Here is a 17,319-nt window from a genome sequence, read left to right as displayed (position 1 = left end):
AAGAAAAGAGAAATGCATAAAATGCACAGCAAGGTAGTCAGTCTATTTCTTTATTTCAATATTTTATTTATACTGTTAAACTGAATCATCCAGACTTTCAGGCAAGCGAATGTTGACTGACGTAAACTTCAAAACATGTGCTGTGCGAGTATGGCTTTGGTTGGGAAAGGAGAGGTTCGTGCCATTTGCATTAGAATATATTTTAATGTTCATACAGAAGGCACAAACATACCATTAAATCTTTAATTTGTGTTAGGCACCAGGTGACATTCTTCCTATTGAAAGTTGAATACAATGATGTGATGATATGGGATACGTTGATATTTAACTCACTGGTCATTTCGTATTTTGCAAAATTAACTGCAGGCGATAGCTACAAATCTCTCTGCCTCATATCATCACTGCTGTTCTGACCTTCACTGAGATTTTATGACTGTCTTTTGTTCTCTATGGCTACTACATACAGCAAGTCAAGACCAAGTGCCATACTCAGTTGAAACATTGGAAAGATAATTTGGAGCAGGGCAAATGGGTCATGAAATAACTGTACAGAGCCTAGTATCCTGTCACCAAGTCACCCTTTCTTAACTTGTGCACAGTACATTGGCTGTGACCAGTCAGTTCAGAGTCAGTCCCCTAAACGGAGGAGATTCTGAATCTCCTCGTTACGCTGTTCAGCCAGGACTTCCTGATTGGCCCAGGTTAACAGCTCCAGTTGAGGATCTCATAGGCAACAAGATCCACCTGGTTCCAATCACTACAGGTCACCACTTTGATGTCATTTTCTGCTTATACATTATCTTGATTTTATAACTTTTTTTTGTAGTTAAATGGAAAAACATACAGCAATTTTGCAAATATATAAGTAGTTGGTTACAAAATCGGGTTCCTCTTTCGCATGCCAAACTACAGGGTCTTCACTGGTGGAGGCAAGTTGATTTAATGGCTCAGAATCTGTAGTCAGAAATGGCGGAGTAGTGCTTCTTGTTCGGTTTGCAGGTTCATACAGTCTTGCTGTAGGTATTTGAGTAGTGACCATTAACTCCCATAGATCCTTTAGAGGAGATTTGAGGAATGTGTTAAAAAGCAAGCAATAACATGATCTTTAATTAATTAGATTGAACAATCCCAGCTGAAACAGAGTTTGTGCCAGATGCTACAAATGAGAATATAAGGTTAATCATTACTTCTCTTCACATGAAAGATTTTAAGAAAGATGTGAAAGAAAAGGCTTAAAAGTATTTAAAATTCTGCAGTAGTAACAGAATGCATCTCCACGCTTATAAAATTTAAACTTGTGGCGTCAAAGGTTGCTGGCAGTAACTATGATGCTTGCTTGGAATTCCACTTTTTCAGTTTAGTGCGTGAGAATCACAACTTCATGTGGATTTTCATGTTGAGTCTTTGTGTTAGAATACAGTTTGTGGAGGAACAGCACAAGTTGGACAGCAAGTTCAACTCTACTGGATAAGTGCAGACCCTGGAAGCTGCTGTCCAATTTTCACTTGAATAGTACTTGCAGCCTAAACATTTTTCTCATGCAAAGTGAGCATCTATCTAAATGTATATGTAAAAATTATAATATGGTGAAGCCCAATGTGCACTTAATACTTTTATTTTATCAAATTGTGTATGAAACTGGAAGAAAAGGCATGCTGGATATTTCTAAATAAAACAATGGGAGTGCTGCAGGTCACGAAAGGTCTTCCATGTGAAATGTTAACTCTAACTCTGTCTGTTTGTCTGTCCCTCCCCACATAAGATGTCTGATCTGCTAGGTTTTTCCAATATTTCCTGTTTTTTATAACCAGTTACCAGACCTGAACTACTGCTGTTGGCCAGCGTTCCATCTCAAGTAAGCCAATTATTCTGAACTTTTCCTTTCAATTTACATTCTGTTCCAGTTGATTGAAAGCTCAGCACATGGAGAGGTGCCAACTGGAATCCCTCTCCTATTTGTTCAAGGACCAGAATCACCCATCTGATTGCCTGAGTACTGTTATCTTGACGAAAAGAAAGCATATTCCTCCAGCTATTTGTATTGGCAGAGGTCTCTGTGCAGAGGATGCTCTCACAGACTGCTGGTTCAGAGGGGTGGTCTGTGTTGGTTTATCTGGTGATAGTTGGAACATTGTTCAGGTTTTGTACTTGGCTTTGGAGCCTCTGGTCCAGAGAAAGGAGATCAGCCACCTTTTTACACTCTGACTGTTCCTCAGGGGAACACATGCATGTGGGCCTTTTGAGGGGTAATTCTGTCTTGGCTCTTCACTGTTGATTAATACGTGGGTATCCATATGAAAACGAGATAAAGAGTAGTGGAGTCCTATATACAGTAACATCTGACTCAGTCCTCTGACAAGTGGAGTAATCTGGGGAGGTGAAAACGTTGCTCCTATAAAGAAGGGGTAATATTATCCTTATCCCTATCCCTAGAATGAAAGGCAAGGGTTCAAGTCCCACTTGCTCCAGAGGTATGTAACGACGGCACCGAACACTGATTAGGATCTTTTTCTTGCAATCCACCTTTCACAGATGTACAGCCTTCAGGATTTGCCACTTCTGTGCCTGCTATCCCTTAATTTACTGTGCATTCACTTGCAAGGGCAGAATCTCAGAGGCCAGCTCGCACTGGGAGCCCTCAGCAGTAGTGGTTCAAGTCCCACTTTCCCCAAAGGAGTGTCATAACATTTCTGAACAAACTGAATTAAAATAAATTGGTGGAGTCTGTGCTAGTCATTTAATAAAGGTGGAACATTTTGTTATATTTGGTGACTGGTAGTGTTTCTTTTTTAAAAATGGCTAGTCATTATGTTGTACAGTCAGTTAGAAACAGACCCTTCAACCCAACTTGTCCATGCCAACCAGATATCCTAAATTAATCTAGTTCCATTTGCCAGCATGTGGCCCATATACCTCTAAACCCTTACTATTCATATGCATCATCCAGATGTCTTTTTAACATTACAGTTGTACCAGCCTCCTCCACTTCATTCCATAGATGCGCAACCCTCTGTGAAAATGTTGCCCTCAGGCCTCTTTAAAATCTTCCCCCCTTTCACCTTAAAGCTATGCCTTCTGGTTTTGGACTCCCCAAACTGGGAAAAGGACCTTGACTATTCACCCTATCCATGCCCATCCACAGAGGCATGGTGGCTCAGTGATTAGCTGTACTGCCTCATAGCACCAGGGACCTGGATTCATTTCCACCCTCTGGCAACTGTCTGTGTGGAGTTTGCACATTGTGTCTGTGTGGGTTTCCTCTGGATGCTTAGGTTTCTACCCACAGTTCAAAGATGCGCTTGTTAGGTGGATTGACCATGCTAAATTATTCTGAAGTGTCCAGGAATGTGCAGACTAGATGAGTTAACCATGGTAAATGCAGGGTTACAGGGATAGGATAGAGGTGGGTCTGGGTGGGATTCTCTTCAGAGGGTTGGTGTGGACTGGTGGGCCAAATGGCCTGTTTCCACACTGTAGTGATTCTCTGATTCCATGCCCCTTGTGACTTTATAAACATCTATAATAATTAAGCAATACAAATCGTTTACAAGTAATCACATTTCAAATGAACAGACAATTCAAAGTAAGCAATTTTACATTGAGTTGAATTGTTGACAGTTCAGGACATTCCTTTTGAAGTCTTGTATACATATTTTGAAGTTCTTGAAAAGATCAAAGATTAACGTTTTGTTGTCTTCTCTAAATGCTAGGAGAAATGACACAACAGTAATCATTTTGATGCAGCTTCCCTATTGATATTTTCTGGCAAGCATCTCTGCACATTTGTTGCTTACATAAGTAACAAAAACAGCAAGACTTCACACGGGGCTTTCCCTGCCACTCCTGCAGGCTGCACTACGGTAATTACTGCTGTGTTGACTGATGTCATCAGAAAGAACTGATAAATAATGGGTTAGCAACAGAATATGAGAATAAGTACAAATGGAGATTACAGACTGCACCACTAAACATGGCAGTCACTTAAATGTGCGAAACCTTAGACACAGGGCACATCAAAATGCAACCAACTACAAGCAGATAACATTACACGTTAATTAAATATTCTGGGTTTGTTTTGCTTTTTTGTGGATTAAAATCTTGGTTTGCTCCACCCTTTGGGAATGGAGAGGGGTCAGGGCACGTGTCTGCAAGTCTCAAAAACTGGGAATTACTTTGTTGTTGTCTTGTTGAAACAAAGTGAGCAGACCCTAACTGGCCAATTAGTTGACCTCAGAAATTCTGCCCCCTCAAGTCAGTGCATAGTAAATCGTGGGATAGCAGCCATAGAAGCGGAAAACCCTGAAACCTGTGCATCTGTGGAATGACAGTAACCTGGGATACAGCCTCTATGTTATAGCTTTGGGTCCCTTTTTTGTGCAGCAGTATTTCAAGAGATCCCCACAAGGAAAAGACCTTCACCCAAAATTATTAGCCTCCGTCAATGCCAGAATTGCCTCTAGTGGGTGGGTGCTCGCAATTTGTGATTTAATTATTCAAATTCCTCTTGACATTCTGAAGTCCAGTCCTCTAACTATGGACTGGACATTCCTGTTGATTTTGTGTTTCTGCATTGGTGACAGTTAATCTAAGAAAGCTTTAATGAAACAAGATTATGTTTTTCTCTTGTGAATTACAGACCGGCTCCCTGCGCGTTCTGTGAATGGGTGCTGGATTATTTTTAGCAGTGCCTGCTAGGATGCTGCCAGTTGAGAGTTGTGAAGGAACACTGTTCCTGTCATCAGCGCAGTGGGATTCTGACTTTGGGCGTATATAATTGCAAAAGAATCTCTTCATAAATAAATGGTCTAAAAAGAGCACATGCAATAGATAAAGTTCTTTGCTGTCAATATCATGAAAAAATGAGATCTCTCCATTTGTTTTTGAGTCAATATCGAATTGGTTTAATGGGGTAAAACGTAGGTTCCCAGGAAGTAATTACATTTAATATAGACTTGAGTTAGAAGTCTACAGTATAGAAAAAGGCTCTTCAAGTCTGCACCGATCAAAAACAAGCATGTGACTGTTCAAATCCCATTTTCCACACTTGGCCTTTAGCCTTGTATGTCTTGGCATTGCAACGGTTTGCAATTATGGAACCCCAGTTGTCTGCCTTGTGCTTCCTGTCAGCTTGACTCAATTGGTAGTGCCTCAGCAATTTTCATTTGGTGTATTATGCAATATCGATATACAGTTTCCCAGGTAAGGGTGGTGAAGGGGCGGGGGCAATTGATACACACTTTTTAGAATAAACTATTGGCAAAATTGCAGGTTACAAGTTAGTGCCTCCTTACCCAGTGTCCACACTTTCAGATTGTATTTGTTTACAGGTTCATAAGTGAATCCCCAGTTAATACGATGAACAGAATATGCAGTTATCAATGAATAGTTATATTTTGTTGTGGTTTAGGGTTACACAAACCAGGTGCATTAGATATTTCTGACTTCCGATGAGAGGTATGTCACTTGACTGTGTCTCAGTTTAAATTAACCCGTATGTTGTCAGCGCTCCTGAGAGTAAGGGCCTATACTGGGGAGATATAGGTCTGATTGCACAGGGTGATAAATCTGATGGGACTATTTTGGAGGTGGCGTGAGCAAGGCTGAGGGCAATGAGATGATCTCTTGGAAAGTCCACAAATTGCTGAATACAAGAATGGAGTTGACTTCTGTGGGATCAAGGAGCAGTAATGGTCCTCCTTATATCACAACAGTCCTTCAATAACCTTCCTGTGGACAACTGAGTGTTTACCAGTGCTCTCTTTAAGGACTACTGATGGCCCCCTTGACACCAAATGGCCCTGGGTAGAATTGTTCCATCAAAAGCAAGTCCTCATCTTGAATGATCCACTCTTTGTAATTCAATGTGGTGATTGGCAGGCAGCTGTTCCCTGCCACACAACAAAGTGTAAATACAACCATCTTGTCTCAAATAAACCTGTCCATCTATTGGTAACAGACAGAACACAGCACATTGAACAATAAGAACAATTACTCTTACTTCACGTTACCAAAACATAAATAGACCAGGCAGCAGGCCAGGCAAAATATTGGTAGAGAGATCAGTTTATACTTCAGTCTCAAGGCCAAAATTCCGGGCAACATTGGGTCTCTTGGTTCAGATTGTGTTGCATCTATATTGCCACCTTTGGTTCTGAAATGGGTATCCAAGATTTTTCACCAGCATGCTAACCAAAGCCTTCTCCCTCAATTCACGAGGTCATTAAAAATCGCATGTTGCTTTTGATCAACAAGGTGCACACAGTGTCCTTGTCGGTTTTCTTGCTTTCATGTCTTCAAAAGTTGCACCTAATAACCATTCTTCCTGTTGATTGTGGGATATAATATACAACATAAGTAATGAATTGTGAAATATTTCATTATTATGAGATGCACTGTTTTGAAATAATGCGAACCTTTGGTGCTTAGTGAAATATATGACACCGACGACCCTTGTAAAAGGGAGTCTATCTGTTGGTCATGTTTTACAGCAACACCAATGTTGTACTTTAAACTTGATTAATTCTTAACGTTTTATGAACAATTAATTAACGCAAAGTAGCTGAAACAGTAGAAGGAAAGTAATATCTGCAGGGAACTGTGCCATATCATGGAGATAGTTTATCTGCCATAATCTCATTTAATAATCTTTTGCTCAATTAATTAATCTCAACAGGACGGCCTTAAGGATAGAAAGTGGGAGGTACATGTACATTGATGACAGAGGAGAGTAGTCCAGTTTCATGGTGATTGCTTTTGTTTTCATTTTTATTGACACTTTGGTTATGGGTACTGCTACTACGGCAATATTCAGCTGCCAATACTTATATGTTGAGATGGTACAGTACCTTTTCAAACTAGGGGTGCTGTGATTGGAGTTGCTAGGGAGTATTGAGATTGTTACTCATTCATCATGCAGGAAGAGGATGTGTGTCCACGTTAGGATTGGCTGAAACCTGACTGGAGATCGTGTATGTGTTGGGACTCCTACGGCATTAATGCCCTCCTACATCATGATGGGGAAAAAAAATCCTGAGGATGGCGACATAAGAATTGACAGAAATCAGCCCCATGAGCTTGCTTTGTGATTCAGTACGATCATGACTGGTCTCCTTTGGTTCAAATGAACATTGCCATCTAGTCCCACCAACCTTTGCTGCTGTTGCCCAATGGAAATCTAAGTCTGCCTTAAAAATGTTCAGTAAGCTGCCTCCACTACCCTCTGAGGCACAGACTTGTGAAGTTTTTCTGAAGCTTATGCAAAAATTCTCTTCATCTCTGTCCTAAAAAAATTCTAAACCGGGTCACCTTAGTGAGTTGTTGCTGCCTTGCATGTAGATATCACATAATGCAATCATGTTGTTATGAGGGGTTGTTTGCGAGTGGCAGATGGTTAGGGGCCGGGTAGGGACAGTGGGAATGGAGTGGAGAGGGAGTGTTGAGTGGAAGACAAATGGATAAGGCCCCACATAGGACAGTGATAACAAATGTCAGAGGTAATGAGATCCTAAGGAATTTCATATATTGGCACCATAATTGGTTAAGTGGCAGGCAGCAGAAGGTGGTGATTGAGGGGTATTTTTCTGACAGGAAGCCTGTGACCTGTGGGTTCCAGAGGGGTCACTGTAAGGGTCCTTGCTGTTTGTGGTTTATACAAATGACTTAGACTTGAATGAAGGAAGGTTGATCAGTAAGTTTGTGAATGTTACAGAATTGGTGGGATAGTAAATAGTGAGGAGGATAGCCTTAGATTACAGGAGGATATAGTTGGGCTGATGAGTGGGAAATGGAATTTAACCTTGATAAATGTGAAGTTGTGCACTTGGATAGAGCACTTGGGGGGGGTTTAAACTAACTCTGCAGGGGCATGGGAACCCAGACTGTAGCTTTAGGGTGCAGGACCTGGAGTGTAGGGAGGTTAGGAATATGGCATCAATCTTAAAGGAGGGTGACTGTAAACAGAAGAGTGGCTTGAAGTGTGTATACTTTAATGCCAGAAGTATACGAAATAAGGTAGGTGAACTCGCAGCGTGGGTTGGTACCTGGGACTTCGATGTTGTGGCTATTACGGAGACGTGGCTAGATCAGGGACAGGATTGGCTGTTGCAGGTTCCAGGGTTTAAATGTTTTAGTAGGGTCAGAGGTGGGGGTAAAAGAGGGGGGGGTGTGGCTTTGCTTGTCAAAGATAGTATTACAGCGGTGGAAAGGAAGATGGACGAAGATTTGTCATCTGAGGTAGTTTGGGTTGAGGTTAGGAATAGGAGAGGTGAGGTCCCCCTGTTAGGAGTCTTTTACAGGCCTCCTAATAGTCCTAGAATCGTTGAAGAAAGGATTGCGAAGATGATTCAGGAGAAGAGTGACAGTAATAGGGTGATTGTTATGGGAGACTTTAACTTTCCTGATATTGATTGGGAAAGCTATAGCTCAAGTTCGTTAGATGGGTCAGTGTTTGTGCAATGTGTGCAGGAGAGTTTCCTGACACAATATGTAGATAAGCCAACAAGAGGTGAGGTCATACTGGATTTGGTTCTGGGTAACGAACCAGGCCAGGTATTAGAACTAGAGGTAGGTGAGCACTTTGGGGACAGTGACCACAATTCGGTGATTTTTACTCTAGTGATGGAGAGGGATAAGTGTGTACTACAGGGCAAGAGTTATAGCTGGGGGCAGGGAAATTATGATGCGTTGAGGCATGATTTAGGATGTGTGGATTGGAAAAGTAGATTCCAAGGCAAGAGCGTAATTGATATGTGGAACTTGTTCAAGGAGCAACTATTGAGTGTCCTTGATAAGTACGTACCTATCAGGCAGGGAGGAAAGGGTCGTGTGAGGGAGCCGTGGTTTAATAAGGAGTTGGAATCCCTTGTTAAATGGAAGAGGGCGGCCTTTGTAAAGATGAGGCGTGAAGGTTCAATAGGGGCGATTGAGAGTTATAAGGTAGCCCGGAAGGACCTGAAGAGAGAGCTAAGAGCAGCAAGGAGGGGACATGAAAGGTCCTTAGTGGGTAGGATTAGGGAAAACCCTAAGGCTTTCTATAGGTATGTTAGGAATAAAAGAATGACCAGGGAAGGAATAGGTCCAATCAAGGATAGTAATGGGAAGTTGCGTGTGGAGGCTGAAGAGATTGGGGAGGCGCTGAATGAATACTTTTCGTCAATATTCACTCAGGAACAGGACATTGTTGTCAATATGAATACTGAGGCACGAATAAGTAGAATGGATGGCTTTGAGATATGTAGAGAAGAGGTGTTGGAAATTCTGGCAAGGGTGAAAATAGATAAGTCCCCTGGGCCTGATGGCATTTATCCTAGGATTCTCTGGGAAGCAAGGGAGGAGATTGCAGAGCCATTGGCCTTGATTTTTGTGTCCTCTTTGTCGACAGGAGTAGTGCCAGAGGACTGGAGGCTAGCAAACGTGGTTCCCTTGTTCAAGAAGGGGAGTAGGGATAATCCTAGTAACTATAGGCCAGTGAATCTCACTTCTGTTGTGGGCAAAGTCTTAGAGAGAATTGTAAGGGATAGGATTTATGAACATTTGGATAGGAATAATGTGATCAAGGATAGTCAGCATGGTTTTGTGAAGGGCAGGTCGTGCCTCACAAACCTTATTGAATTCTTTGAGAAGGTGACTAAGGAGGTAGATGAGGGGAAAGCGGTAGATGTGGTATATATGGATTTTAGTAAGGCGTTTGATAAGGTCCCCCATGGTAGGCTACTGCAGAAAATACAGAGATATGGCATTGAGGGTGAGTTGGAGGTTTGGATTAGGAATTGGCTCTCTGGAAGAAGACAGAGGGTAGTAGTTGATGGCAAAGGTTCATCTTGGAGTGCCGTCACTAGCGGTGTTCCGCAAGGATCTGTTTTGGGACCATTGCTGTTTGTCATTTTTATAAATGACCTGGAGGAAGGGTTAGAAGGTTGGGTGAGCAAGTTTGCGGATGATACGAAAGTCGGAGGAGTTGTAGACAGTGAGGAAGGATATGGCAGGTTACAGCGGGATATAGAGAAGCTGCAGAGCTGGGCAGAAAGGTGGCAAATGGAGTTCAATGTAGCTAAGTGTGAAGTGATTCACTTTGGTAAGAGTAATAAAAAGATGGATTACTGGGCTAATGGTAGACTACTTGGTAGTGTGGAAGAGCAGAGGGATCTTGGTGTCCATGTACACAGATCTCTGAAAGTTGCCACCCAGGTAAATAGTGCAGTGAAGAAGGCATATGGCGTACTGGCTTTTATTGGTAGAGGAATTGAGTTCCGGAGTCCTGAGGTCATGCTGCAGTTGTATAAGACTCTGGTGCGGCCGCATCTGGAATATTGTGTGCAGTTTTGGTCGCCATACTATAGGAAGGATGTGGAGGCACTGGAACGGGTGCAGAGGAAGTTTACCAGGATGTTGCCTGGTATGGTAGGAAGATCCTATGAGGAAAGGCTGAGGCACTTGGGGTTGTTTTCATTGGAGAAAAGAAGGTTTAGGGGTGATTTGATAGAGGTGTACAAGATGATTAGGAGGTTAGATAGGGTTGACAGTGAGAACCTTTTTCCACGTATGGAGTCAGCTATTACAAGGGGGCATAGCTTTAAATTAAGGGGGGGGTAGATATAGGACGGATGTTAGGGGTAGGTTCTTCACTCAGCGAGTCGTAAGTTCATGGAATGCCCTGCCAGTAGCAGTAGTGGACGCTTCCTCTTTATGGGTATTTAAGCGGGCATTGGATAGGTATATGGAGGATAGTGGGTTAGTGTAGGTTAGGTGGGCTTTGATCGGCGCAACATCGAGGGCCGAAGGGCCTGTACTGCGCTGTATTCTTCTATGTTCTATGTTCTAAACAAGGCAAGGGAATGGTTGGATCCTTGGAAGCACTGAGGATCAGAACAACCTTGGTGTGCACGTACATCAGTCCCTTAAGGTACCAAGACATGTGGATGCAGTGGTTAAGAAGGCATATTGTATACTTGCCTTTTATTAGCTGAGGAAGAGATTAAGAGCAGATATTCTGGAACTATATAAAACATTGGTTAGCCCACAGCCAGAATGCTGTTTGCAGTTCTGGAATCCACATTCTAAGTGATGGAGAGGTTGTAGTGGAGATTTATCAGGATGTGCCTGGGCTGGAAAGTTTCAAACAAGAAGTGGGTTTGGACAGGCTGCAGTTTTCTTTAGAGCAGAGGAGACTTAGGGGACATGATTTAGATGTCTACGTTTTTGAGGATAGAAAGGAAGAAACTGTTTCCCCTTGATGGAGGGATCGATGAGCCAGTCGGCATCGATTTCAGGGAAGGGGCAGAAGGTATAGAGGGACATGTGAGAAAAAACATTTTCACCCAGAGGGTGATGGAAATCTGAACATCTGTGCCTGTTAGTGATAGAGACAGAAACCCAACATTTCCGAAGTACAGTAAGCTTTTTATTAACCAACACCTAGGGGACCTTGAATGTGCCAGCTGATCAAATATTCTGGTTGATCAAGAGGTCCACATAATCAATATTCTAAAAAAACACACTAAATAATAGAAATATTAAGAGGGGATATACAGAGTCATACAGCACAGACACAGACCCTTTGGTCCAACTCATCCATGCTGACCAAGTTTCACAAACTAAACTTAATTCCACTTGTCTGCATTTGGCCTATATCCCTCCAAACCTCTACCTGTCCAAATGTTTTTTAAATGTTGTAACTGTACCTACATCTACCTTTCTTATTCTGGCTGTTCATTCCACATACAAAGCACCCTCTATGAAAAAAGTTGCCCCTCTGGTCTCTCAAATCTTTCTCCACTCACATTTAAAAATGTGCTGTCTAATTTTGAACTCCATCAGAGTAAAAATTTCTTTGCTATTTGCTTTATGATTTTGCCCCACATGATTTTATAAACCTCTAATGTTACCCCTCAATCTTCTATGGTCCAGTGGGAAAAGGTCTCAGCTTATCTACCCTCTCTTTATAACTCAAACCCTCCCGTACCAGTAACACTCTGGTAAATCCTTTCTGAACTTGCGGCAAGATGACCAGCACTGCACAAGGTATTCCAGAAGAGACCTCACCAATGTTCTGTGCAACCTGAACGTGACATCCTAACTTCTACACTCAATAGTCTGAGCAATAAGGCAAGCATGCTAAATGCCGCCTTAACCACACTGTCCACCTGTGATGCAACTTTCAAAGAACTATATACCTCAACTCCCAGGTGTCTTGTTCAACAATACAATCCAAGGCTCTACCATAAACTATGTAAATCCTGCCCTTGTTTGTTTTACCAAAATACAATACCTCGCATTATCCAAATTAAACGCAATCTTCCACTCTTCAGTCCCACTGACCCAGTTGATCATCATCCAGTTATGATCTTAGATAGTCTTCAGTGTTGACTATACCACAAATTTTGGTGTCATTAGCAAGCTTACTAACTATGTCTCCTAAATTCTTATCCTAATTGTTTATATAAATGATGAACAAAAGTGGACCCAGCACCAATCCTGCCAAACACCGCTGGTCATAGGCCTCCAGTCTGAGAAACAATCCTCCACCACCATCTTCTGTCTCCGAACATTGAACTAATTTTGTATCCAATTAGCAAGCTCTAATGAAGTTCATGTAGGCAACACCTACTGCCCTGCCCATCTCAATCTTTTTGGTTATGTCCTCAAAAAAAAAAGCTTAATCAAGTTTTTGAGAGACTATTTCCCCCACACAAAGCCATGCTGACTATTCCTAATCACTCCTTGCCTCTCCAAATGCATGTCAATCAAATCTTTCAGAATCCCATTCAACAGCATAAATCACTTATCTAATAGTTTAATTTTACCTTAAAGAAAACGTACTGGTACAGAACCTTCTTACATTCATCCTCAATTGACTACTGAAACATTGTGGAAATTGCGATAATACAAGAAATGTCTGGAATTACAGGTATATAATTTTTGCCGGTTTGTCAAGAACACCTGTTAAAATTAAGTTTGCTGCATTTAGTTGCGCACTTGCGATGCCAAAGCATACAAGGCTATGTGCCAAGTGCTGTTAAAATGGATTGGAATAGTTAAGTTGTTTTTGACTGGCACAGATGAGATGGGCCAAAGAGCCTTTTTCTGTGCTGTAAATCTGAGTATTTTACTTGGATGTCTCCATGTTTCAGCTGCATTTATGCAGGAATGTGGAGAATGTTTCCTCATGCTCCGAGCTGAGACTTTGTAGGTGGCGGAAAGGCTTTGCAGAGATGGAAGATGAACCACTTACCACTATATAACGAACTTCTGCCCTGCTCTGTGGTTGAATAGACTGTAACCACTCTTTATGTTGGCATGGAATATGAAGATTGACTGTTTGGCTGCAGTTCATGAATGGTTTTAGTGAACCATCCTATAACACACCTTTCAGCAGAGACAAAGCTGAGAACATACGCGACAGGATTAAATTATTGAGTAAATAGGAATCGAGAGGCTGAAAATTACTGGTATCATATGACTGACAAAGCAATACTATCATTTTCTCCAAAGTAAATTGTGCCTAAAATGCAAATAGAGCAAGAACCTACATTTTGATCATCGGTTTGTCATGACTTAGTGTTTTTTTTTCCCAAACAGATAAATTGTGTTACGTTTCCACATCCAGACACTATGCCTGAACAGCAGCTGCTTAAACGAGATGATTGGAGCTACTGTGACTACTTCTGGGTAAGGAACGTTTTCCCACTGTGGCTGTGGTTCAAATCCTGGCTAATAGAGATTGCCAGATGTTCATCGCAGTGTAACCCCTGTAACTCTGAGATTGCTAGTTCAGTGCACATGTTGCCATCACAACACTGGCATTTTGTTACAACACTGAAAGATGGATTTAAGTGGATTAGCCAAGAAACTGTAGATGGTTAGAATCTCTAGACTGAATGCTATTGGATTGTAATATTTGAGTTTACTTTGAACAAATGAAACAAAGTACTGAGCGAGAGAAAAACTTAGCAACAATAGGATAGAAGTTATCCAAGCTAGTGCAATGATTTTTCACATTGTTGTCATCAAAGCCAAGAAGTGTCTTTTAAATTTTAAGTAGATATTTTACTTTTTCTTGCTTGCTTTCACTTTTTTTTAAAAAATTCTCTCATTCTTACTGTCTTCTGTTTGATTTATTTCTCTTCAAGTTGTTTTCCCTTATCTCTCTTCAGGATAACCCTCCTCCCCTGTCTGACTCTGCATACAGGTAGACCCAAACCCAGCCCTGTCACTTCCCTGATCCTGAGCTGATTGCAATGTGAGTGTGAGAAGGTGCTCATTGAAAGAAGGAATTCCACACATTTACTTAGTGCCTTTCTCAACCTCAGGATGCCCCAAAGTGAATAAACCACAGTAGAAATACTAGTAGCAGTTTATCTGTTTTTGGTGATGTTAATTGAGGGATAAATATTGTATGGGGACGAACAAAAGCTGCTATTTGTGTGGTGCTATAGTGTCTTCTCCATCTGGGCAAGTAGGGCATTGGTTTAATATTTTGTAATAATAAGTGGCATTCCCGTTATTTTTCAATTTTGTTCATGGTTTTAGGCATCCAACCAGTGGAAACAGCTTAGCTGTAACTACCTTTTTAAGCATCTTGTAAGTTTCAATGCGATCACCTCTTCGAAACTCTAGAGAATGTAGACTCCATTTGTCTAATCTTTCTTTAAATGACAGTCCTGCCATTCTGGAAACAAGTCTGCACTCTGTCTATGCCAATAATATCTTCTGTGAGCTAAAGAAACCAAAACTGCACACAGTACTCCAGGGGGTATTTATCCATGCCCCTATACAATTGAAGCAAGACTTCACTGCCCCTGTCTTCAAATCACCTTGCAATAAAAGCCTAGCATTTAATTAGGCTTGTTAATGGCTTACTGCACCTGCATGTTAGCTTTCACTGACTCATCAATGTGATGGCTATGTCCTTTTGCACAGCAACACTTTCCAACCTCACATTATTTAAGAGATACATTGCACATTAATTCTTCGTACCATTTTCTCCACATTATATTCTATCTGCGATGTTCTTGCCCATTCGCCTAGCCTGTCTGAATCCTCCTGAAGGTAGTTTTCCTCACAATGTGCATTCCCACTTAGTTCAGTATCATTAAGAAATTTGGAAATATTACACTTGGTCTCCACCACATGTGTATTGTGAAGAACTGGGGTCCAAGTAATATTTATTGTGGAATCCCATGACTCATTGCTTGCCAACATGACAATGACCCGTTTATTCCTAGTCCCTCCTAAGTAATGAATCTGCCCTGACAGCTTTTAATTTCAATAGTTAGACAATCCCAAACATTGACTCGCCAAGTTTCCAATTTTGTTGCCACTTTGTGTTGTAAATTTACCCTTGTTGCTTAATACTGTTCACAGCTGTGCCATTTATTGCTCCCGACCTGATTGTACCACTTTGTCTGGTTGACTGTATGCATGAACAAAGATCCCAGTGAGCAGTGAAACAGAAGGAAAAGAGTAGAATGGGATGTGAAACTTGGATTGTCAACCGAGGCATCCCATAAAACTCTACCAATCATGGTTAGAAACTTTGGAGCATGTCAGCATCCAGGCTTCCACTCTCTTCCTCCCTCCCCCCCACTTTCTGAAGTGAATGAAAACCAAAATATATCTTTTACAGGAATATTCTTCAAAACATTCTTTTTTGTTTCCATCCTTTTCTCAACAGGCAGACAAAAAGGACCCCCAGAGCAACAGCACAATTGCTGGATTTGATATTATCCTTGTGAAACAGCTCAAGGGCAAACAAATGCAGAAAGAAATGGCCGAATTTATTCGGGAAAGGTAATTGCATCAACTCATCGTCTAAATGTTTTACTTGTATTTCACTTTTTAAACTGTACTTTTGAATACTAATGTATTTCCTTTGGGATGTGGCCCATTTGTAGTAACAAAGATAGGTTATGATGTGTCGTCTTTGATCCATTGCGCAGGGAATTGGCAAGAAGCTGTCTAATACCGAATATTGATGAATGTTAAACTTGGTCAACTTAATTACCTTGCTTTTATTTCTGTTGCTGTTGTTAAATTTCCAGCATTATTGCTGTTATTGTATGATGAAGAATGCTTATAAAGATGTCTAGATGGGCACTTTCACAAACTTTGAGAAATAGCTTGTTTTGTGGTTTGAATGAGACTTTTTGAGATAATGCGATGAGTAATAACAAAAAAAAGTGGAGCTACTGACATGTATATAAATGCAGCTTCCTCTGCATTTACAAGCAAGTAAAGAAAGACTCTCAATTGTAATGGCCTTTTACACAAGAACGTCCCAAAAATCCTTTTGTTAGTCACAGATGCAATCTACGATCATGGCAGTTAATTTGGACATAGTGAGGTCCCATACATGGCAATGTGAGAACAGACAAGAATCTCTTTATTTGTTAAGTTGTTGAGAGAGGAACGTAATCAAGGACAGTGTTCCTCAATGTAGTTGCCAGGGTGTTATCAGAGAGGGGAAGGCAGACCCTGGATTTAATGGGCCACATCTTCTGGTCTCTGGATCACCAGAGAACACGCACAATCCAAAACAAGCTTCAAGATTCTGCAGAAGTCCTGAGACAGTTGATTTCTGTGGGAGTTGCCTGGGAAGCTTAAACAAGCAAAAAGGAATTCCCATGCTCTGCAGAGTCAAACGTCTGGACAGTTCCAATGTACTTAACCTGAATTAGAGCTGACGATTAAATGCTGGCCAACCAGTGATGCCCATGTCCCGTGAGTTAAGTTTTTAAAAAAGCGACTCTGGGAAATGGTAGGCAGATAAAAATCTAGTTTAAAATTTAACTGCAGACGTGAACCTCAATCACTCACTGACCCCCGACTTCTAGGACTGGCCTCACCCCCAATCTGACCACCACGCTCAACCATACTAACTCCTGACCAGACCTGACCACCTGACTAATCCTCCCAACCTGACTACTCCCTGACCCATATGTTGTACCATCCTCCTACCCATTTACTTCAATTCGCATCATACACTTAAACTAGCTAATGGCAGCTCGTGCTATAAAAATGGAATGTGTCCAGTTTTATGGCAGTGCGATAGATTTGTGTTCAAGTTGAACCCCAGATTTACCAGCTTGTGGTTAGTGCTGCCCACTGAATTAGGGTGGACCTTTTTGAATATGTTTCCTAACTTTAGCTGCTGGAAGTGCAGGTTGCAACAGTATGCAATTTCCTAGGCAGGATTTTATGAGGAGGGCTCAGTTTGATGATTATGGCATAATTACATAGTCACTGAATAAATTCAGGCAATCTGCTGAGGTCCATAATCCTAACATCCATTCATTTATTCCTCTTTATTTATGTCTGACTCTA

The 17,319-nt window shown here is 41.4% G+C and overlaps 1 protein-coding gene across 2 annotated transcripts in view; it reads left to right on the top strand.

Annotated features, from left to right (window-relative positions):
- gas7b (growth arrest-specific 7b) overlaps positions 1 to 17,319 on the top strand; it is a 440,079-nt gene that overhangs the window by 365,053 nt on the left and 57,707 nt on the right. For both annotated transcript variants that reach the window (XM_072558282.1, XM_072558283.1), the window contains exons 6-7: positions 13,576 to 13,665; positions 15,671 to 15,786. In XM_072558282.1, coding sequence (XP_072414383.1) covers positions 13,576 to 13,665; positions 15,671 to 15,786 — 206 coding nt within the window. The remainder of the gene's footprint in view (positions 1 to 13,575; positions 13,666 to 15,670; positions 15,787 to 17,319) is intronic.

Source organism: Chiloscyllium punctatum, chromosome 39, assembly GCF_047496795.1.
Source record: "Chiloscyllium punctatum isolate Juve2018m chromosome 39, sChiPun1.3, whole genome shotgun sequence".
Lineage (NCBI taxonomy): Eukaryota > Metazoa > Chordata > Chondrichthyes > Orectolobiformes > Hemiscylliidae > Chiloscyllium > Chiloscyllium punctatum.
This window is presented reverse-complemented; position numbering and strand designations above follow the sequence as displayed.